Source organism: Balearica regulorum, chromosome 23, assembly GCF_011004875.1.
Source record: "Balearica regulorum gibbericeps isolate bBalReg1 chromosome 23, bBalReg1.pri, whole genome shotgun sequence".
In the NCBI taxonomy this organism is placed as follows: Eukaryota; Metazoa; Chordata; class Aves; order Gruiformes; family Gruidae; genus Balearica; species Balearica regulorum.
In genome coordinates this window covers 3,278,313-3,300,249 of record NC_046206.1, presented here as the reverse complement: position 1 = coordinate 3,300,249, position 21,937 = coordinate 3,278,313, and the positions used below count along the sequence as shown (strand labels likewise).

General features: G+C 55.6%; 3 protein-coding genes across 20 annotated transcripts in view; 1 reads left to right on the top strand and 2 right to left on the bottom strand.

Moving 5' to 3' along the window:
- USP28 (ubiquitin specific peptidase 28) overlaps positions 1 to 21,937 on the bottom strand; it is a 176,141-nt gene that overhangs the window by 13,402 nt on the left and 140,802 nt on the right. For 3 of the 13 annotated variants that reach the window (XM_075774391.1, XM_075774395.1, XM_075774399.1), the window contains exons 1-11: positions 17,848 to 17,883; positions 16,428 to 16,595; positions 7,332 to 7,409; positions 5,880 to 6,012; positions 4,510 to 4,621; positions 3,899 to 4,061; positions 2,898 to 2,984; positions 1,936 to 2,073; positions 1,421 to 1,494; positions 794 to 870; positions 295 to 443 (exon numbers count right to left, since the gene is read on the bottom strand). In XM_075774391.1, the coding sequence (XP_075630506.1) occupies positions 295 to 443; positions 794 to 870; positions 1,421 to 1,494; positions 1,936 to 2,073; positions 2,898 to 2,984; positions 3,899 to 4,061; positions 4,510 to 4,621; positions 5,880 to 6,012; positions 7,332 to 7,409; positions 16,428 to 16,595; positions 17,848 to 17,868 (1,200 nt within the window). In that variant the 5' untranslated portion in view covers positions 17,869 to 17,883. Of the gene's footprint in view, positions 1 to 294; positions 444 to 793; positions 871 to 1,420; positions 1,495 to 1,614; positions 1,680 to 1,935; positions 2,074 to 2,897; positions 2,985 to 3,898; positions 4,062 to 4,505; positions 4,622 to 5,879; positions 6,013 to 7,331; positions 7,411 to 7,496; positions 7,730 to 10,780; positions 10,900 to 11,817; positions 11,993 to 12,130; positions 12,237 to 12,891; positions 12,935 to 16,427; positions 16,596 to 17,847; positions 17,884 to 21,937 lie in introns of those variants that run through there. The other 10 variants (XM_075774393.1, XM_075774400.1, XM_075774401.1 and 7 more) reach the window with 8 other exon arrangements.
- On the top strand, positions 11,076 to 21,609 carry LOC104639130 (5-hydroxytryptamine receptor 3A-like). 5 transcript variants are annotated; one of them, XM_075774422.1, is made up of 11 exons: positions 13,004 to 16,257; positions 16,364 to 16,517; positions 17,018 to 17,083; positions 18,279 to 18,442; positions 18,604 to 18,648; positions 18,955 to 19,064; positions 19,646 to 19,815; positions 20,044 to 20,204; positions 20,445 to 20,655; positions 20,784 to 21,017; positions 21,195 to 21,609. In XM_075774422.1, the coding sequence occupies exons 4-11, from the start codon at positions 18,299 to 18,301 to the stop codon at positions 21,491 to 21,493; spliced, it is 1,374 nt and encodes a 457-aa protein (XP_075630537.1). In that variant the 5' UTR covers positions 13,004 to 16,257; positions 16,364 to 16,517; positions 17,018 to 17,083; positions 18,279 to 18,298; the 3' UTR covers positions 21,494 to 21,609. The 5 variants fall into 5 exon arrangements, with proteins under 5 accessions (XP_075630538.1, XP_075630537.1, XP_075630536.1 ...); XM_075774421.1 differs by lacking the exon at positions 16,364 to 16,517; XM_075774423.1 differs by lacking the exons at positions 13,004 to 16,257; positions 16,364 to 16,517; positions 17,018 to 17,083 and adding an exon at positions 11,076 to 11,187.
- Positions 17,914 to 21,937, bottom strand: part of ZBTB16 (zinc finger and BTB domain containing 16) — a 62,245-nt gene continuing 58,221 nt past the window's right edge. For both annotated transcript variants that reach the window (XR_012838740.1, XR_012838739.1), the window contains exons 7-8: positions 18,344 to 18,597; positions 17,914 to 18,036 (exon numbers count right to left, since the gene is read on the bottom strand). The gene's annotated coding sequence lies outside the window, so the exon portion shown is untranslated. The remainder of the gene's footprint in view (positions 18,037 to 18,343; positions 18,598 to 21,937) is intronic.

Genomic DNA, 21,937 nt, shown 5'->3' with positions numbered 1-21,937 from the left:
CGCATCAGCAGCAGATCTTTACCTTTTTAATTTACAACAAACTCCTCGAACTGGTTATAGAGGACAACACATCTTTACAAATAAGCAAAGACTTAGCGTCTCACCACGTAGCACTCACACGCGTTTATGTGAGATTCCAGGTATCCAGAAAACATTTTGCATTCAATTCTTGGGGAACATTTACGATTGCTGTTTAAAGTCCACAGTGTATAGCCAGACACCCCTGCACTACGTCTTGCATTTATTTTCTGCAGTGGGCAAGCAAAAGCTCAAGAAAAAAACCGTAAAACTAACCTCCTGTCCGTACTTCACTGACTGAGATGCTGTCGCCTCATCCATCTCTCCCTCCACCATGGCTCCTTCCAAGCACTCGTTCAAGTTTCGATAACCATTTACCTGAAGGGGATACTGACCAAAGGTTTCGATCTTGGAAAAAGTATTGCCTGCATGATGGAAACGATACAAAACCCATGAACTAACTCAAGAGAACAAAAAACTCTGGTTAACTTAAGAGTTTGCTGTCGGCACCAAAGGTGCCACTTGCACGAAACGAACTGCATTTAGCTGTAAACTCGTCTGCCAGGGCGAGCCTCCTTATAAACTGGTGCTTTTGATACGTTAGCGAGTTAACGATTTCAAAAGACAGACTTTATAAATGTCACAGACAATTTTATCAAGATGACTATTTGCAAGTTGAAAGAACTAGGCAGTTTCATTAGGAACGTGCAATGAAAGCCTGTGTCATGGCTGCTATAAAATCAAAACACTCGAAGGAGTTAAACCCTTAACTCACCCTCATGGACACCCTCGGTCAAGAAAGTCCCGTAGAAAAGCTGTACCATTGGGTTTTCGGATTTGTCCCCGGGGCTCCTGTTTCAGAAAGGAAAAGCATGTGTACATTTGCAGCTCTAGGCCGCAAAAAAGCCCCAAGTCATAACCTAAGCCTTTACTCGGGAATCTTCCTACAGTCAAAAGTATTCTATCTAAGCACAAAATACAGAGGAAGCTTCTCATCCATTTCCGTACTCAAAAGCATATTATAAACACTTAGACTGACAAGGGAAAAAAACCAAAACCAACCAACCAACTTTTAAAAGTTAAGGCACTACCTTTGGAAACACAGTTCCAAAAACCCAGACATTTCACCTATACCGGTTCCTCTGAGTTCCCCTAAAAGGCTTATTTACTCTGCAGGCCACATCGGCATTGAATAAAGTCCTGCACTTACATACAGGAAACGTAGATACAACACCACTTCGTATTTCAAGCTTAAGGAGCATCATCCTCAGTAAACAAAGAACCCTCTCTCTTTTACTCAAAATCGTCGTGCGAAGCCCCCGCCTTGTTTATTAAGGCGTCGCACTGAAAATCTGTTTCTCCTCAGCGTCGGGTGAAACTCCTCAGGTCACAAAAAACTCACTTGACGTTCACAGCAAGCTGGAACGCATCCTCCAGCCAGTCCAGCAGTTTGTGCGTAAATTCACTCACGTCTTGCTAGAAGAGAGGCAAAAGTCGAGAGTCAAACGTAACACCGACCGACAAGCGTTTGTTTTCACGGCCTGCTGGTTTCACAAACCTACTGGAATACAACCCGACTGGTGCTGCTGTACCTACCCAGCTGAAAGAAGTGTGATACGGAAGTGCTGTGCTGATTTAGACCGATAATGAACGCTCTGCTCATCTGCAAACTAGATCAGAGGAAATTATTGCGATCGCTACCCAAGGACCCAGATGGCACTGGGTAGAGCGCTGTGACGCTGGCTGCTTAATTAGCAAGCGCGTACATTTTGCCTAAATGACACAGGGACAGCTGCTTGTCAGTTGACAAACACGGGAAGAGGCCTCTGAAAGCAGTAGCAGGATGAAGCAAATCGGATTGCTGTGGCTGCTAGTGCCGTTTTGAAGAAAGCAAAAGGCTTTTTAACGCGGTTTTACCTGCTGTTCTTCAGCCGATCTAAACGCATCCCTCAAGAGTTCCACCGCTGCAGAAGGGTCTACAAACTTACGACGCGTCCCCAGCATTAACGCAAACAGACACTGAAGTTCTTGCATGAACGCAACATTTCTTTTTCCCTGCATCGCAAAAAGAAGAAAAGCCAAACCCTTCCTGCGACTCAGAAAAGCAGTGTCTTAAAACAAAGTGCCACAGAACACCTCAAAAAGTACACTAACAACCAAGGGAAGAGGTGACATTAAAAAGGACAAAAGCAGAACGACATGCAGCATCGTTTCTTTGCAGCAATCTGCTCTCCCAGTGGATGCATAGGAGGAAAAATTTAACTGAAACAAAACCTTTGGAGAGAAGAGTGCCAGAAGTAATAGCTGCTAAAACAGAAGGCAAAAGCCGGTGGATTTGTGAATTTATTCTGCCTGCATTTGAGGTATTTTAGGGTATCGAGAGCATGCGCGCAAGTAAGGCAAAGTCTTTTAAGTGGCGGTGGCCACGAGCTAGAGTGATTTAAGAAGTGAAGGACAATTCTGTGTAAGCCTTTTTCTCTACGTATTTTCTAAGCGCCTTCTCCTGACGGCTCTCAGGAAGTACCGGGGCTAGAGAAGGACCTTCAGACCGACTGGAACACCCGTTCCTCTGTGCTCCGTGCTAACAAACGAACAATCCGGAGCTACCATGGAAGCTGAACGGGACAAATTTCTCCCTGCACCACAGTTAGAAGCTCTAGAGGAAAGCTTTACGAGAAGCATCTGATTTTTTTCTACAGCAATTCTGTCTTTGAAAAGCATTTCCCAAATTTGCCCTTGCGCATAGCTGGACAATTTGAAAGCCGTTAACATAGGTACGGGACTCTCAGATGGCCCCAAATTACACCTGCCTAGAGAAAGAGCAGAGCAGTACACCACAACGGAGGGAAACTTCACAGCGTTACTCAACGAAAACTTACAGTGCGACTACGACAACTTTCCAGCACGTTTTGTGGGAGGGAGTACCCAAGGACCAGCCTCCGAAATTCTGGCAACTGGAACAGAGACTGAAAGGAGAGGCAAAGACCAGTCAGCATCCGCGAGGATTTGACTCGCTGCAACTCGATGCCCCGTTGCCACTCTTGTAGTCGACAGCTTTTCTGTTAACTTGGCATTCTTCCATGGCCTTACATTACCAAATAAACACTTATGAAGCGAGCAGCCTACGTGCCGGAGCAGCACATTCGTACCCGCCAAAGAACAAAAATCTCATCCTGCCGTTTCTAGGAGATACACATACAAAAAAAAAAAAAAAAAAGTGTGTCTTAGGAAAGCGTATTCTATTCTGCATAGGCAAGCTTAGAAAAAGCATCCAGGAACCAGCCACAGCGAGAAGGGAGCCATTTGAAGCTTTCTTGCTTCCTCTCAAAGCTGGAGACGTGATTAACGTCTATCTGCTGATGTGAAATGGTTAGAAGAGACAAATCTGCTCAGTTCCACTTACTGTTGTCTCTTCTGGTTTAGGTTATCACTAATAATATATGCCGCCTAGTTGCTTATTCATTCCAGCATCTATGCCAGTGTATTCCATTAACTGGCATATGATACCCCACGTATCACGGAGCCAGCAATAACTGCAGTAAAATTAAATTATCAGTTCGCTTTGCCAGTCAAGCTTCTGTCATTCAGTAAGCATTTGGACATCACTGCACCAAAAAAAGCCTGCATACGTACACGCAGATTATATGTATCTGGATCTATTTTTACGCAAAGCCCATTTAACTGCTCTTTTGGCTCTTACTGTGCAGGCCCAGAATAAATCCCAATCCTATCAAACAAAAGCAGAACTCTCATTTGAGCACGGTCACGTTCGCTCATCTGCATAGGATGACCACAGAGTTGCTGCACATTTAATTCTACCTGATAAATGTTTTGACTCTGAGACCACAGCGTCTCCAGAAGAACTTTTCTGTCAGATTACCTGGATGACGGCGCTAAACCAACACGTATTTCCAATATTTTTCATTCCGACGGGCCAGTCGCCCACTCTTCTCCAGTCGTTCTGCTTGGGGTTTTCTCCCCAGACTTCACAGCGTTTCCTTTTGGGGCGATTTTTGTTTTCAGCAGAATGCCCTTCCTGCGGTCTGTCACAAAAGATGCACACTGTGCTGTAAAACACCGTCTCTCAAAGAGTCTGAACTAGGAGAATCTTACTCCCCTCTAGTCACAAGCGGGATGCTGCAGCCGCAATATTTGATTCCAGAAAAGTTTCAGCTCTCGCATAAGGGGGATGGAAAACATGACTGCAAGACAATTTGCAACGATGGAGGAAGGTAGTAAGATATGCGTGGTTTTTTCCTGTGAACTAGCTGCTCGCAAAAATTGGTGCCCTTAGTCGTTATTGGAGGCAAATCCAACCCATGGTAAAGAAGGAGTAAAGGTCAGCCACCCAGAAGGCAATAACGACCCAAGCACCTTCTAAAAGCAGTAGGTGTAACACCTGGGAGATGATTTACGTTTGGTTTGCTGACTGGCTTAAGAATCCACTTACAACACCCGGGAAAACCAAATCCAGTTTGCGGCCCCACTGACCTTTCAGCAGCATCTCTTTCTGCAGCCTGAGCTTTTGGCGATTCCAGCGGTCTGAAGGCATCGGCTGCGCGGAGGTTGTCTCTGTTGTTAGGGGTAAGGGCAGCAGTAACGTCTAGAAGCGGAGGCAGCACTCTGGTCAGTTTTCCACCAGGAACGGGCAAACATTTTCTTTGAAAGGAACTTCTAGAAAACGTTACACCTCACAAATGTGATTTTTTTTTTTTTTTTTTTTTACGAGCATAATTTTCTAGCTAAAGTTTTAAATGCAAATCCTTGTAGTCTGGGTCGTGCTAGGGAATAAAAAGCCACTTAGTGGGCTGGATGAGGAGAACAGGACAGACCACGTGGCTGCTTACAGGCCAGAATTCCTTACAGCCAAATCCAGAGCTCGAGGGAACATTTCAAACCTCTCGCAATAATGACACAGGAACGTAGGCTGCTGCTTATATTTGCTGTGCCTTAACATCTGTGTTGACAACCAACACTGGTCCAAGAAATAAAGGATTTCAATAAAACCAGCACAATCACACAGAAGCGCCTTCCTTTGCTCGCGTCAGGATGCTCAGCTATGAGTCGTTGCACTTACTAGCTACGTAGGAAAGAGGGAGAAAGGAAAATAAGTAGCTCTGGGAGAGGTGGAAGCCTTGCACTGAGGAACAAAGGGCAGCCACACTGTTCCAGGCGTTGCTTCAAAGCTCCCAGCGCAGATTTTTGGCATTGTGAACCTGTCCGGTGATAACACTGCTTGGGAAAGCTCCAGTTAATACGCGTGTCATTAGCAACAAGGTTTAAAGAAACTCATCTCAACTACCTCAGACAACAATTATGCTTTTTCACATCTACACGTGTACCAAACCAACGGCCCGCTTTTGCCAATCCTGGTAACATTTCTAAAAACGTTCTGCATGTAGTCAAAATTGCTAGCTCGAGTAACGCTTTAAGTTTTCGTGAAAATACGACATGAAACACTCAATTTGCCTGCTCTGCCAGCAGATGCTATAGAAAGAAACATGCGCCTCGACAGGGATTCAGTTCTCTATTCTGCTTGCTCTGCTTTAGGAGCCTTCCGGGTTTTCTGGGTGAGCCAAGACCAACTGTTTATAACCATGATAGCTTTGTGACTACGATGCATCACCTACAAATGCTATTAAAACACTATCGAGTCACTTTCCTTTTGGATGCAGCTCTCCTTCACCAGGAAGGTTTAATTCCCCGAACCGTCCCGTGGCAAGTACTGGCAACGGGAGATCCGTGCCAGGCCAGGAGCCGGGGGGATTCACCAGCAGAAGCAGGGAGGACTGATAATTCCCCTTTTTGGTGCGGGCCAAAACACGTGAAACCCGAAGGGTGAACACAGACGAATGACTTACTTTGTGGGAGCTGTTTGCCCACGGCGCTCCCTTCCCAAGTGGATGGCTCTGCAGCAGATGCGTCCTGAGCCGGCTCCTGAGCATGCTCCTCCGTCAGGAAGGTGACCGCTTCCATTAGGTCTCCATTAGCAGCCTAGTGGAATGATGGGGGGGAAAAAATTAAAAAAATCCATAGTGGCAAGGTTGCTTCATCTACATTCGCATGCCATTTAATGCATCTGCGGTAGAGACAGGCACACTGCCACCAACTTTGCCTTCCCTGGCCATGGGAGAGAGCTATCTGTCGGTGACAAGCAGTAGTACAAAAATGAAAATAACAAAGGCTAGAATTTCTCTGTTGGAAAGCACTTTGGCTTTATTACTAGGACAGTATGGACTCCATTAACTAATTTAATTTCCTTCACAAGAGATTCGAGTAGTCGCAGAAGGCCCGAAGCACGACGGGGTACTTTTTGCCACCAGGAGAGACTCACAGGAATCAAGCTCTCTCTGGATTTCAAGACGTTTGTCTCTTACTGAGCTATGGCTTTCTTCAGACCATCACTGCGGGCTATGCCCCTTTAAATTTATTCTGTTGTTTTCTGGACATTATTTCTTGATTAAATGTTTAAGAATTTCCTTAAACGACCCTCTTTGTATATTTTCAGCACAGCCTGCATCCTGCTGCTACGCTGCACGAAGATGCATGGTGTCTGACGATTCCAGACTGTGGCCAGTTTCACGCTACAATTTATAAATATCACAGCATGTGCTACGAGGAGGAATCCTTCCCGGTAAATGTTGCTTCCTCAAGCACCTTGGATTCCCGTGTCCTCTCACTTTGGAGCAACGACGACTGTTCTGGTGATGGACAAGAACGACCACCAGCCACAAAGCTGGCGATGTTATCGCAGCTGTCCAGAACTGCTGAAGCAGTTTATGTAGAGAAAAACCTGCTCTGACTTGCTAAGTTTGCGTTTACCATAACGCATGCATAATAGTCCTGTAGGAGCGAAACTTCCAGGTGATGTTTACAACATTTTAGCATAGCACAGATTTTAAGGTCTAATGTTAAGAAAAACAAAGCGTGGGGTTTTTGCTTCAGATGTGGATGAATACCTACAAACCCCAGAACCGCATGTTCCCTGCTGACACCAACAACCGCTGGCCTGGCGGTACCCGTGTGCCTCATGGGTACACCCAAAAGAAGCAAAAGCGAGGGGCAGAAAAGCAGCAGAGGGTTTACCCTTCTCACCTCCTACAGGAACCAAATTATTCCACGCAGCGCAGGCTGTATCGCTTCTGCAGGCCACGTGCTGACTATTTTAGTGAGGACCAGCTCATTATCAGCCCACAGACATGCCGGCGAACATCCGACCCGTGCGTTATGTTTCGCGAGAGCCTGAACTTGCCTGACTTTTGGGACAAATTCAGAGACCTCCTTTCCGCAAAACAACGACAACAGGCACAAACCTTTAGAGCCGCGTGAAGAAAAGCCGAATCTTGAATTCCTGTGATCTCTTTCAGCTGGTTTAAAAGCATCTGGCAATCCTACATGCAAGAAACAAAGAAAGCTCACGTGAAAAGATGACATGGACAGACATCAAGCTGTTTCTGCAAGGCTCACCGATGGCTCACCGGAGTATTGCGTCTTTCCTTCCTTTTCACTGATGGATTGACACAAAAACCCAGTTGCGCTTTAATACCAACGTCAGCTTGAACATGGTACTCGATCTTCCGCCCCCCGCAAGCACGCAGACTAACGTGCAACCCGTCCTATCCTCACAAGCACGTCAGCAGGCCCGAGAGGAAACGCTATCCCTGCCGTGGGATGCACCGCACCTGCAGTCGGTGGGAACGGGCACCCCCCTCCTCCTGCAGCCAGCGGTGGCATGTGCAGCGGGACATATAAGGAGGCCGCATGTTCTCGGGGGATCAGCGAGGGGCTATTTTAAGTCTGGCCGCACATGCCATTTGCGCGCGTCATTTCTCGCTGACAAGGAGGTGACAGATTAAGGGCCTGAGAGGCTGCTATCGCCTCTCCTTCCCCCATCGCTTAAAAAGAAATGAAAATACAGAACGGCAGAAGTTTTCTTTAACAGACTGATCAAATCTTTGCCGTCTCCGCTTACCGCCGGAGCGGTCGCTGTGCTTGCCAGGCCATGAGTAACTTCAGTCAAGCGGCTATCGGGAGAGGCAGCTCTCTACAAGGAACACCTTCCCGCAGCAAGCCCCGATGCCGGGGGGTCCCACCACCCCCAGTTCGTAGCCACAGTTCAGCTGCTGCTGCCGACGGCTCGGTCCGGGTGAAATCTGACGCCACAAGATACAGCTCGGTAGCACCGGCATCGCACGTACTACGGGAAGGATGTTACAACGGGAAAAACAGCCAGGACTGTATCGCATAGGCCTAATTTATAAAGGCTACCTGGGATCCTGCTGTCAGCACAGTCCGACGAATCCCAGCTTCTCAGGAGCACGCGTTTAATTACTCCTAACCGGCAACGTTGCAAATGAATACATTCACGTTTCTACTTACTCTCACTGGTGGGAAAAAATTACGGTGCTTTTGTGCCATCGGCGCACAAGATCCACCCAGCGAGCAGTAAGTCAATTACTTTTTTGAGCCATCCATCCACACCGCTGATGGATGCTACTCCACACACAAATACCATAAAGAAAGCTTGCATCCGTATCCATGGTTAAAACAAAAACAAAAACCCTATACTGTTTTTCGAAGGGAATTCCCCCGATGAGTTATTCATGATATTCCCACCTAAAATACTACTTTTGCTCAACTTTTACAAGAAAAAGCACGCGTGTGCACCCCTCCCAACCCGTCCCGTGGACTCTTTTAGTTCAGAGAAAAGCCGAGAGGCGCTGGAAAGCCTCAGGCCCAGCCGGCAGAACAACGAGGAGCCGGACGATAAGGAGCCAAGGGTACGAGCCTCAGGACGGGCATACTTTCACAAAGGCAAACCACTTATATCATGTTGCTAATTTTGCTACCTTAGCGAGGAGTGTGCTTGTCGGCTAACCCCACCTAACGCTGCAGGGCGTCTTTTTCCGTTGGAGAAAAAAAAAAAACCAACTCCAAAACCCCACACTAATAAATTGCATTACAGCAACAAAATCCGAGGCAGGACAGGGCACAATTTTCAGGGGGTTTTCTGCCTCACCAAAAGGAGGATTTAACAACGGCTGCTGCAACCATAAAAGCTAATTACTGATCCGCCGCTCTAAGCTACCACTTAATATTCTAATGATTTCCAGCGCAATTTTATTCAGCCTCTGAGAAGAAAAGTTAGTGTTAACAGCGGAGAGCTTATCCCATACAGTAAGTTTTGAGAGGCTTGCGGCTGACCGGCAGCCCCCAAAAACCACCGGGAACCGCACTCTGCACAACAAATTTGTTAAGTTTTTGAGGAGCGCACGTGGTTTTGTTGCTGTAACTAGTCTGGGCGATTGCTTTTTGAGGTTACGCCCCGCGGTGCTTTAAAACAAGCTCCAGAGCTGGTAATTAACACCAGCGTGCTGCCGCTATTAGTACATACTGCACTTGAACAACCAAACCAAAGTCCTACCTGCCAGAAAAGTAACGACCCAAACCATGACGCTATTTGCGTTAAATTACAGGCAACAGGAGACGCGTACAACACCAGTAGACTGAAAGGAAGGAGAGTACCGGAGATGGAAATTACGCTATCGGCCAGCGAGCGATGAAACTGAAAGGCTTTGCTGTTTTCCTCGCTCTAATGTGACTCGCTGCGCTCAGTAGTTTGTTTTGAAGAGAAACTGCAAGCGGGGAAAGGTGAGAGCGCGGTGTGGGAGTTCGAGGGGGTTCCAGAAATAACAGCGCGCGAGGAGGAAGAGGAGGAAGGTGGCGGCGTGGAAGAGGAACGCAGAGCCATGGCCTTCAGCCTCCACACCTCAGCCGTGCTTTTTAACATGGCAGGAAAATGGACTTGAAGAGGGCTAGAAACCCACAGGCAGCAGCAGGAACAATGCCCGCATTCCTGACCGAGGCTTTTATGAACCAATATCCATCACGGGAAGAAGCGGCAGCTCCATCAAGTCCCCTGCGCACAGGGCACTGTCATGACACCGTCCCCATACGCACACGGTTTCTAAATGCACAGCGAAAGGGCTGACACCCTCTTCCCACTCATGGCTTTAATGCTGGCCTCTCAGAAGCGTTTCTCTCGCATCCCGAGAGCACAGAGACGCTGGAGAGAAGCGCAGAGGGCCGTGTAAATTCAGGACAGGCTGGGCTGCAGTCTTCTGTGCATGGGCACCGACCTCGCGAGCAGAGAGCACCGTGGACGAGCGGCCAGCTACCCGTCTTGTCGCCGTCCGGGTCCTTTTAGAGACACATTACGCAGAGCCCTGAGGTGTAGGCGCAACACTTTTTGTTAAGGGGTACAGGAAGATGCTGGTTCGGTGACAGGGAAAGGAGAAAACTAACTCCTGCACTTTGCAGAGCAGGGAGCCGCTGCGAGGAGAGCACCCCGAGTCACCCGCGCCCTCTCCGCTGAGGTCCGAAAGGCAAACAACGCACAAAGTCCGGCGAGCGCCTAAAGAAACGGCAAAGGCGAAAACCCAACACCTGCTGCCGGACGGGAACCGGGACAGGCACGGCGAGGCGCCTGCCCGCGGGAAGCGCTGGGAGCCCACACCGAGGGGGGCTCCGGCCCGGGGACACACACACACACACACACACACACACACACACAGAGACAGACACCCCTTCTCGCAGGGCCGCGGGCCTGAGGAGAAGCGGGGCCGCCGAGGCCTGAGGTACCAAGGCGGGAGGGCCGGGCCGGGGGCAGCCCCGGCGGGCGGGGGCGCAGCCTAGCCTAGCCTTCCCTCCCCGCGCACACACACACACACACGTACACGTGTACACACATCCCCAAACACACCCCCGGTCTCACCGCACCACCACCGCCGCCACCACCACCACCACCGCCGCCGCCGCCCGGGGCCTGCAGCTCGGCCGTCATGCCGGCCGCCAGCGGGGAGCGGGGCCGCACTGCCCACCGCGCATGCGCGCCCGCGCCGGTTCCGGCCCCGGCCCCACCGCCCAGGCGCAGGCCGTTCGCACAGCCCCGTTGTTTCCCTCCCAGCCGCGCTGCTCCGCCGGGTCTTTTCTCCCCGTTTCTTAACCCAGCAGCGGGAGAAATGAGCCCCGTGGGCACGGAGGGGGCCGGGTGGGAACGGCTCCTGCCCCCGGGCTCCAGGTGTCTAAACCCGGAGCTCTGCGGCTAGGGATGCTCGGGGGGGGGGGGGGGGGGGGCGCGTATCCTGAGGGAAAAACCGTGAGGAAAAGGTCGGTAACAACAGGGGGGACCAGTCACCTGCTTTCTGCGTTTGCCGGGTTTTGCGGTCTGGTTAAAATTTGTGAGAAAACGGCCATTTCCCAGGTGTAGTGTCACTGGAAGCCCCCGCAGTGGAGCCAAGCCCAGCCAGCCGCGATGTCACCTTTCTCTCCATAAAACACCTTTAAGGCCTGAAACAGAGACATGCCAAGCGAGGGACGGGGAGGGGAAGGGGGGCTTTGCGGGATCCGGTCGAATCCGCACAGATCCCGTGTTGTCGGCAGCTCGTCAGGGCGGCCGTCGGAGCGGGACCCCAAAGATGAGACGTGGCTCGCGCGCCCCGGGGAATTTGGCTCAACACGACGAGCTGGTGGGGCCGATCTCCCCGGGGTGGGGGGTCTGGCGAGCAAAATATCCTTCTACATCATCAGAAACATGTCACTTACAATTGCCGATATGCATTTCTCCCCCTGGCCGGGCGGCGATGCCGGTATCAGCAGGAGGAAGGGGGGTAAAAGGATCAGGCAAGGCTGCCGCCGTCCCCCTGTTTGCTAAATCCCGGGCCAAAACACCTTTTCCTGGCTGGGTGGACATTTCCTGCGCGTGGATTTTTCCCTGGGCAGTCGCAGAGCATCCCTTGCCTTATGTTTTGGAAGAGGTGTGGGAATTTCAAGGCGGCCCTTTCCGGGATTGTCTCTGCTCCCACGTTCTCACAGGTGTGCTCCAGCTCAGGAATTTGGGAGGCGAGAGGGCGAGGAGGAATTAGCAGCATTGATAAAGTCAAACTGAGCGAGCCGGTGGTGTTATCCAATTTCCCTGATACGCAAAGAAAAAATAAGACACCTGGTAAAGTTTAAGCGTGACGTAGGAAATTCTGCCCATTTTGAGAGCCTGCGAGGCTATTAATAGCGAGAGACAGGGAGGCAACGTTGGTCGCTGTAATTTTTGCTTCACCCGAGCAGCTCCCGACCCCAGCTTCATCGCTGCCTCCATCCTCTGCCTCCTGCTTGGCATCCGTGGAGACTAGTCCCACCTGGGAACATCCCGCTGTCACGGGGACCTGGGGAAAACCCGAGCAGGGAGACCATCTTGTTGGAGGAGAAGACTTCCCATGTGCCGATATCCAGGTTGGCTGGCTGCGAAACGCAGATACGAGCGTATCTCCCCTTTGCCACAAAACCTGCCACCTGCCCCCAGCATGAAAGTCTTGTGCTGGGCTCTGTCTCCAGCTCAGCACCCAGAAATGGAGACACCCCCAAATTTCACGCTTCCCCGTGAAATCCTTGGCCACAGAGTGGTCAGGAGCTATGAGCCCACATGAGCGATGCCCACGCGTGCCCTGTTCACCTTCCCCTTGACAGCCAGAGAGGCAGCCCAGCCACTGGCAGCATCCTTCACAGAGGTGAGCACCAGATGCTCCCAGCCCATCTCCTGCCACCGTGTCCCCCAGGGCCTTCCCCACGCATTGTGTGACAGCATCCGACCTTTCCAGCGCTGCCCCAGCCCTCTGCATCTGTCTCTCCCTTCCCTCCCCAGACCAGGAGCATCCCCTGGACTGGGAGCACCCCCTGGACCAGCCATCTTGGCCCCCTCCTACCCCACAGACCACGCTGCTCGTGGAAGGAGGATGGCTTCATTTGTGGGAGCTGCTTGATTAGGACTTCTTGATAGGGGACTTCTTGATAGCGTGTCCAAAATCTCCGCTGCAAATCTACGTTTGGGATGGGGTCTCTGCCGAGAAGGTGGCAGGCAGCTGGTGCAGCCGCGACCGCCGCCTCCCTCTCCTGCCTGGTGAGGCTCCGGCGCGGGTCTCCTTTAAAAAAATTAAAAAGAAAAAGGAAAAGATGGTCACACAAGACGAAATGCTGGTTGGGTCCGCCCTCAGCAAGGCAATTCCTGCCTGACCTTGGGCGATATCGCGCCTACGACCCGTGGCTGCCGTCCCCGCTTGGGATGAGCTGGATCTCCTTCATTAACAGCAATGGGCTCCAAATACCTTCCCATACTTATTATTACCTGGCTTTAATGGAGAATGAAACGGTGGCAGAATATTGCTAACACCTGAAGGGTGTCTAATGGAGAAGAGGACTGAAAGGAAAGAGCTCCCCTCCCTTCAACGGGGGGATTTAAAGGCGTTGGGCTGCTTTGCTGGTGGGGTGAGGACGGGCTCCATACCTGCAAAGCTACCGGCACCCGCAATGACCCACGGCAGCGATTACACCAGCCAAGGGTGTAGCACCAAGCGCCTGCTCCGGTCTCTGCTTCAGTCATGGAGCCGTGCAAGGGGGTGCCGGGGGAGAGACCCCGCGTGCACTCCGGGGATGCAGCGACCCTGAGCATCCCCTGAGGACCACCACCCCGCAGGAGGGTGGCTCGCTCTCCCGCCCCTGCCGAAGGTCCCACATCCCGCCAGTGCGGGGGGCTGCCGTGAGCCCGCCCGTGCCAGCGCCGGCAGCCCTGCCTGCGCACGGTGTTTATTTCATGTCTCGCAGCGTTAAATCATAGCAGACATGCAATTCGGGGGAGCGCGAAGCTCCGTAATGGGCGGCCTCGGGCGCGTGATGGGGCCGGGGCCAGCAGGCAGCCGCGCTGCCAGGGCTCCTCCGCGATGCTTTATTGCTTTTGACGCTCCAAACGCGCTCTGAAAGGCGAGTCCTGGCGGCCCGCAGGAGGGCTGCTTCCCTCTCCTGCCTGCTCTGCGCGGGCAGGCGCTGTGTGCCGCTGCAGCTGAGACCTCCCTCCCCATCCCAACGTGGTCCCCAGCCCGGCCGCAGCACCCCATCCTGCACGGAGCTGGAAGGCTCGCCGGCCGAAGCCCCTGCTGCCTGCGTCCCATGACAAGTCCCACGGCACAGGGTGGGAATAGCACCTGCAACAGGGCTCGGCTGCATCGCTCATCTCATCGCAGGGACCTTGTGCCTGTGCTCCTGCGCTCTTCCCCAGCCTCCCAGATCACCGTCGCTCCTGGCTAAGCACTAGCTGAAGTTCGGTACTTGCCAAGCCAAAGCACCTGCTCTCAGTGTGGCTGCCCTGGGAAAAAACCCTTAGTCGATAACGAAAAGCTAGAAAATTTGTTCCAGGAGCTAATGGGACAGGCACGAGTGGGGCTGGGGGCTCCGCCGGCGGTCGCTGCCCAGGATGTCTCAGGAGCTGGGGGACAGGCGGCTCCTCTGGCAGCCCCGCGGCCGCTTCTGGCCTGGGGGAGGGTCTCCATCCCGGCGCAGAGATGCTGCTGCGGGCAGAGCCCGGGCAGGACGCGGGGCTGAGCCGCGGGAAGCCCCGGACGCCGAGCGCTTTGATTCCCAGAAAAGCAATTACCGCGCAGCAGATTACAGGGCTAATAAAATCCCATTACGCCATTTCGGAAAGTAAATCTGATCCGGGCGCTGCCGATTGATATCAGCTGTCCCACAAAAAGTCCCGCAAGAGCCCCCTGCGCGCGCAATACGAGGCTCTAATAGATCACGCTAATTAGATATCCGATAACAGGAGGGCTGATAGGAACTACATTAAAATCTCTTTAAGATGAAGACGTAAAACCCAAGGGAGAAAATTCAGAGTTAATGATGCTGCAAGCAGAGGCTCCGCTTGAGCGGTCCTCGCTCCCTCGGCCGCATCCTGCTCGCCGTGGAGGCCGGAGGAGAGGGGGGCAGAGCGGGGCACGGTCCCCAGCGCCGCGGCGGCACTGCCCGTGATTTTCATTACCCAGATTCAATAAGGGGAAAGAGCTCCGAGCTGCCTGCGCTCCCCGGGAGGTGACTTGCTAGCCGCTAACGGAGCCGAGAAATCAAATTAGCCCCGGCTCTGCTCTCGCTCTCTCCCTGACACCGCTGTTGGCAGCCGAGGGGGAGTTCATCAGGGCCGCGCACTAATTCTTATCTCGTTTAAGTGACTCCACGCTGCCATCTGATGCGATTTGCTCTGCGCTGCCGCCGCCGCCGCGGGCTCCAGTCTCTGCCCACCGCTTCCCCAGCACTTCCAGCAGCTTTGTGGGGGCACGGGCACCTGCAATGCATATGAAATGCAGACACACGTGCACGAATATATAAGATTGTAGGGAATGGGGGCCGCGGGGGGAGGCTCTCCTGCCAGGCAGAGGGATGTCGCCTTGCCCCAAGGACGCGACGCTCTGACACGGAGGGAAGGATGCTGCGGCCTCAGCAGGGTACCAGCGTGCAAGGCAGGCGCTGAACAAATTTTTGCTCTCAGTCACGCGAGACCGACCTTTGCTTATGGTCTCGTTTGCCCCAAGGTGTTGAATATTTGGGGGAAACGAAACTGGTAAAAAATTTGCATGACATTTGCATGCAAATGCAAATTGCTGCAGTGAAAACAGACCCTCGCCTGGGCGCAGGCTGGAGGCGGCTGGGGTAAGCTTGCTGCCCCCAGGCAGGGGTGCGAAGGGTGGGCAGGCAGCACGTGCTGCCTGCAACCTGCATCCGTCAGCATGTCTGTCTCTGGCAGGACGGGTCCACCCCACCGTAGGGTGTGAAGGGAAGCCCGGTACCTCCGGGAAGGCCCCCCCCACCCCTTTCCCCTGCTGATGGGAACCCACCCCATGCTCGTGCCATGTCTCTGTAACCTCCTGGGACAGGCCACCCCATCTCAGAGGGTTTCCCTCCGAATTTCCAACTGCTGACGAGCTCCTGGTGCCTGCAGCATCCTCTCCCCCCTCGCCGTGCCCCCCGCTCCTGCCGCACGCAGGCACGATGCTCGCACCCCCGAAACTCGCTTTTCCGCGGCTAGGCGCCTGGGCAGGGGATGGAGGAGCCCCGGGGGAGCTGGTGGGGTGGGAGGGTGGCTGGGTGGGTTCCTCTCCATCCTCCCAGCCTGAAACTTGATGCAGCCGGAGAGGCTGATTGCGAGATTAATTGGGCGTTCTCAAAAACCCGACGGTGGGGGGAAAGTGAGCAAGGAGTGCTGCCTGCCTCCCTGCTCGGGTTCACTCCTCCGTGGAGCCGGCAGGCTGGGGAGCTGGAGAGGAGGGAGGCAGCAGCTGGGAGCTGGCAGAGCCATGATGCCCGCCGCGCTCGGGGTGCTCCTGGCCCTGCTGCCTCTCGCCTCGACGCTGCAGAGCCAAGGTAAGGCGAGGGGAGCCCCGCGAGCAGGGGGCTGGGGGGCTGGGGCAGAGCGGGGCGCTCCCCGTACCGAAAGGCGCGGTGCGATGCCTTCCTAAAACCTGAGCAGCGCTGCACGGCACGCAAAGGCTGCTTTTTAGAGAGACCTTAATGCTATTGGAAAATCAAAGCACCTGGGAGAAGCCCAAGTGTGGGAGACCTCTTCTGCAAGAGCCTGGAGGCACTGCCTGCCTGGGCGACGCAGGCTGAACGCCCGCAGCAAGGTAATGCAGCGTTCCAACCCGGCTCTGCGTTGTGGGTACGGGGCTTCGAAGTTCTCTGGAAGCGTGCAGAGTCTGAGCCTTGAGGAGAGATATAGAGAGAAAAAAACAGGGTTATCTCCTGCCTGCCTGCATCCCCCTGTCTGGAAGCTGCTGCCCGAGCCCTGCACCCGATAAGGGGACTTTTCTAACATAAGGTTTCATCCCCCATAACGCAGAGCTGGGGTTTGGGGATGACAGCGTGCGGAAGCGACGCTGTCTCTATGGTTTGTAATCTCGGCTCTGCATGGCGCAAGACCGACTGCCAAAGCACTGACAAGCGACCGCTATTATTTTCTCCTGCTTAACCTTCCTGGGAAAGAGTAGAAAGATCATTGTGCTGTTTTGCACCGGCGCAGCTGAAAGCTTTCTCAGCCAGTTTGTAACTCGGGTCTTTGGGCTGGTCAGACAGACAACCCCTCTCATCGGAGCATCCTTCCCCACTCCCAAACCTTCTCCCGCAGTTAGCACGGCAGAGGTGGCAGAAGAGGAGCGGCAGCAATGATGCTCTCGCCCCAGCGATGCTGGAGGTAAGGGGGCAGGAAGGTCTGCGTGCCAGGGCAGTGCCGATTTGTGCCAGGCGAGTTGCCGGCACGGCTTTGGGGCTGCGCAGACCGGCACAGAGCGGCCGGGGGTCAAACCCAGCCCGGTTGTCCCTCTGCAAAGCCAGAGCATCCCGACCCGCAGCTCGGCGGCATGGGTGCGAGGAGGAGCGCGGGTGCGAGCCAGCTGCCACCAGCTGCAGTAGGAAAGGCCGCTTGGCCCCAGCCGTGATGACGGCAGCGCCTGTTTTCCTCAACCTAATTGCTGCCTCTCGCCCCCCCTCACCGCCTCCGTCGGCGCACGCCTGCCTGGGCAGGGGCCGTGAGCCTGGCCGGCTCCCCAGCATTACCGATCGCGTGCAACGTTGGAGTGGCTGAGACTGCTGCGTTTGTGGTTTGGGTTTTTTCCTGGCTTAAAAGACAGATTAAAGTTCCCTTCCCGGCAGCTTTTCCCCAAGTTCCCGCAGATCTATTCCAATTAGTCCCTTTCATTACATGGGAATTGGACTCCGGGGCTGAGTGTGCTGGAGAGCAGAGCCACGAGCGCGGCTCTTCTGCCCTGGCTCGGCCATGGCGTCGCCGGCTGCCTTCCAGCGAGGACGTGGGTGCCGAGAGCGATTTGCTCTGCGATTAAAGCTGCCGGCACCAGCCAGGGGATTGCTCCTACGGGAAGCAAACACCAAGATACTAAGATACCTAATAAATACCGAGATACCTAATAAATGAATTTAGCATCCCGGTTCATCTCTGACCTTCGCCTCCTCCACCCGCATAGCAAAGAAGAAACGTCCCTGGAAAAGGAGTGAGCGGTAGGAAACTTATCCGGGGGCAGCGAGGCCCTCGTGGTCCTCCACTGCCAATGCCCTGGCGTCCGTCCGGGAGAGGCGGAAGATGGCAGCCCTGCCCTCCGAGGCTGCGGGGAAGGTGACAGCTCCGACCACCTACACAGCAGAAGATATTAATGAAACGTTAGGCGATAGTTCTGGCGGGCAGTTTTATTTCCTGTCAGGACGCTCCTTTTTAACTTTGATGGGAAACTGGTAAGCAAGGGATGGCAGCCAGCAGCATCCTGCACTTTGTGGCACAGCCCCGGGCGATTGCAGCTGCTGCCCTGGTGCGAGCAGCCATCCATCCATCCATCCATCCATCCATCCATCCCTCCCTCCCCTCCCTCTGCTGGCAGGTACCCGGCGGGGGGGCCGGATGCCAGAGCCCACCGAGCCCGCCCTGCGCCGCCTGTCCCACTACCTGCTGGCCCACTACCAGAAGGGCACCCGGCCCGTGCGGGACTGGCGAACGACCACCAACGTGGCCATCGACCTCATGGTCTACGCCATCCTCAGCGTGGTGAGTCCTCTGGTCCCACGTCCCTCACGGGGCAGGCAGCTTCTGCACGTCCACAGCAAGGGGAACGGCACCTGGTGTGCGGCATCCTCCTGGCACGCTCTGCCCATCCTCCGGAGCGCCGGTACCCCCCGCGCCGACGCTGTGTCCTCTTCTTCCTGCAGGATGAGAAGAACCAGGTGCTGACCACCTACATCTGGTACAGGCAGGTGAGAGCTGAGGCTGTGCAACCCCACAACCGAGCACCCCTGCAAATACAGGTTTTCCCATGGGAGAGGCGTGCGGCAAGGTCAGGGGACGAGAAGACCTCTGTAGGGCACGAACCTCAAGGCATGGCTTTCATGCTCCATGCTTCACACTGCTGGGTGGTGCGAGAGCCGGAGGACGAGCGTGTCCTCCCTCTCGTGGGTGGCATTGAAGATTGGTGCCCATGGCAGGATGCCAGTGTGGGTTTGGGTGCTCGCGGGGCAGAAGGGACCTTGCCCTCCAAGGCCCTCTCCCTTGTCCCCCCCCAGCACTGGACGGACGAGTTCCTCAGGTGGGACCCGGCGCGCTTCGACAACCTGACGCAGATCTCCCTCCCCGCGGAGAGCATCTGGGTGCCCGACATCCTCATCAACGAGTTGTGAGTGAGGTGAAGGCCCCGGGGCCGCGGCAGGCAGCTCAGGGCTCGGACCCCCCTCGCCCACCGCGGGCACGCGCTGCCCCGTGCTTTGTATTCCCGGCACAGAGCTGGCAGCCTCCCCGCATCAGGCGAGCTGCAGATGGGGAATGGCTCGGCACTTGGGCCATTTCCAATGCTGGCTAACCGCAACCGTCGGTAATTACCCGCGCCGTGCCGGGGGTGGGATCCAGATATCTGGAGAAAGGCTTTGTGAAGGCAGCACAATGCAAGGGCAGCTGCAGAGCTGCGGGCCCTTCCCGCGAAGCCAGCCGGCGTCCTTCCCCGCTTCGCTGAGATTTAAGGTGCTCCCGCCAGCTCCAGAGAGCCCCCCCGGGGACAAGGACACGGGGCGCTCCGTGGGCTGGGAGTCGGCCCTGGGCAACGCGGAGGTGACGCTTGCACGGGTACTGCCAAAAAAAGGCAGCTTTGGGGGGTAGACCCCCGGCTCCTGGGCAGTTCTTCTCCCAAACGCAGCCTGGCCGGGAGGAGCCGCTTGCCCAGAGCGCTCCCCAGCCCTGGTCTCTGTCCCTCATGCCCCACAGCGTGGACGTCGGAAAGTCCCCGCATGTCCCCTACGTCTACATTGGCCACCACGGGGAGGTGCAGAACCTCAAACCCATCCAGGTGATGACCGCCTGCAGCCTGGACATCTACAACTTCCCCTTCGACGTCCAGAACTGCTCGCTCACCTTCACCAGCTGGCTGCACCACAGTGAGTGCCGGGACCCCCTGCAGCCGGGGGGCTTGGAGGGGAGCGGGCAGGACCTCCGCCGGGCTGGAGCTCCGTGCAGAAGGCGACTCGCCCCTCTAGATGGCCCCAGCGGATCGGGGATGCGTGCGGGGAGGGCAGGCACCCAGCCCGGCGTGGAGGTGCCGGCAGCTGCCGACGCTCTGGGCCGGGCACCCCCGGTCCTCACCTCTCCTCTCCTCCGTCCCCCAGTCCGCGACATCAACCTCTCGCTGTGGCGGCAGCCAGAGCTGGTCAAGTTCGACCGGAGCGTCTTCATGAACCAGGGCGAGTGGGAGCTGCTCTACGTCCTCAGCCGCTTCCAGGAGTTCAGCGTCAAAAGCAGTGACAGCTACGCTGAGATGAAGTTCTATGTAAGGGTCTTCAGCCGCTGCGCTTCTCGGGGATGGGTCTTGCCACCGTCCCTGTCGATCGCCCGGCTGCTCTGTGCTGCAGTGCTCTCGCCTGCGGGCAGGAGGCTCCTGGTGCCGAGCCCTTCCTCTGGCTTGCCTTAGCGCGTCCTGCCATCCCCGCCTGCCTTGGTGGAGAGCCGCACCAGCTCAAGCCCTCATTTCAACCCTTCACTGAGCCTTTTCTGTCTCTCTGTCCCGCAGGTAGTCATCCGGAGACGCCCCCTCTTCTACACCGTCAGCCTGCTGCTCCCCAGCATCTTCCTGATGGTTATGGACATCGTGGGCTTCTACCTCCCTCCCAACAGTGGCGAGAGGGTCTCTTTCAAGATCACCCTCCTGCTAGGCTACTCGGTTTTCCTCATCATTGTGTCCGACACGCTGCCCGCTACTGCGGTCGGCACTCCCTTGATAGGTACGGCGGCGCAGCCGACAGCTACGGTGGTCCTGTGTCCCTGGAGAGGCGGGCAGGGAGACCTGGCTCAGGAGCACGCTCTGCGCACCGGCCTTCGCAGGCCACTCACCTTGCTGGCATCTCCACAGGCATCTACTTTGTGGTGTGCATGGCACTGCTCGTCATCAGCCTGACGGAGACCATCCTGATCGTGCGCCTGGTGCACAAGCAAGACCTGCAGCCCCACGTCCCCGACTGGGTGAGGCGCCTGCTACTGGAACGAGCCGCCGTCCTGCTCTGCATCCGGGACAGGAAGAAATTCAGCCAAAGCAGGACGCAGAGCTCCGACATCTCCAGGCAGGTGGAGAACAACGACAGCACAGGTAAGGGCTGAAAGGCAGAGAGATCCTGCGGGAACCGAAGGGGATCGGGTCCCGTTTAGCCATCTACATCCACACAGCCCCTTGTTTGCGTGGCAATTCGGATGCCTGGGCCACCCGCAGAAATCCCAGCTCCCCACCTAACCGGATCTTTCGCACTCGTCTCTCTCAATCCCGCAGCCGAGCTGAACCACTACGGCCACGAGGACCCCCGGGAGCGCGAGGCGGCGGGGGATGCGATGCCGGCACCGACCTCTGCCGGCCAGGCGGATGGCTCCCCAGTGACGCGGGACGTCCTGCGTGAGATCACCGCCATCCGCCAGTTCCTGGAGAAACGCGAGGAGTTCCGCGACGTCGCCCGCGAGTGGCTACAAGTGGGCTACGTCTTGGACGTCCTGCTCTTCCGGGCGTATCTGGCGGCCGTCCTGGCCTACACCGTCACGCTGGGCACCCTCTGGTCGGTGTGGCGGGACGCCTGAGCGGCTCCCGCCTTTGGGGGCAGGAGAGGGAGGCGGGGGGCCTTGGACACTGCCTTGCTCCGGGACCACCCCCCCCCCCGCTGCTTGCCTACCCAGGCCGGTTCATCCACCACCTTCCCCCCTTCTCCCCCAGCTCCGGAGCAGCGGGGGGCGGAGGTGAAGGAGGACCCCCCCAGCCCCCCCCCCAGCCCCCCTGCCCAAACCTTGCTCGACTCTTTCCCCATCCCCGGAGCGCCCCCAGCGCGCCCCGACCGGCGGCTGCCGCCGCTTCAGCACCGCGGACAGCGGCCCCGCGGCTCCCGCCCGCCCGGGGGTCCCCGCCGCACCGGGTGTGCGTGGGTGGGTGTGCGTGGGTGGGTGTGCGTGGGTGTGGGTGGGTGTGGGTGTGCGTGGGTGGGTGTGCGTGGGTGGGTGTGGGTGTGCGTGGGTGTGGGTGGGTGTGCG

Bases quoted from the DNA above. Each gene is read 5' to 3' on its own strand.
- LOC104639130 (XM_075774419.1), top strand. From the start codon at position 16,017: ATGCAGCCGGAGAGGCTGATTGCGAGATTAATTGGGCGTTCTCAAAAA. The intron at 18,443-18,603 runs GTGAGTCCTCTG...TTCTTCCTGCAG, and splicing joins TCTACGCCATCCTCAGCGTG to GATGAGAAGAACCAGGTGCT. The intron at 21,018-21,194 runs GTAAGGGCTGAA...TCAATCCCGCAG, and splicing joins GGAGAACAACGACAGCACAG to CCGAGCTGAACCACTACGGC.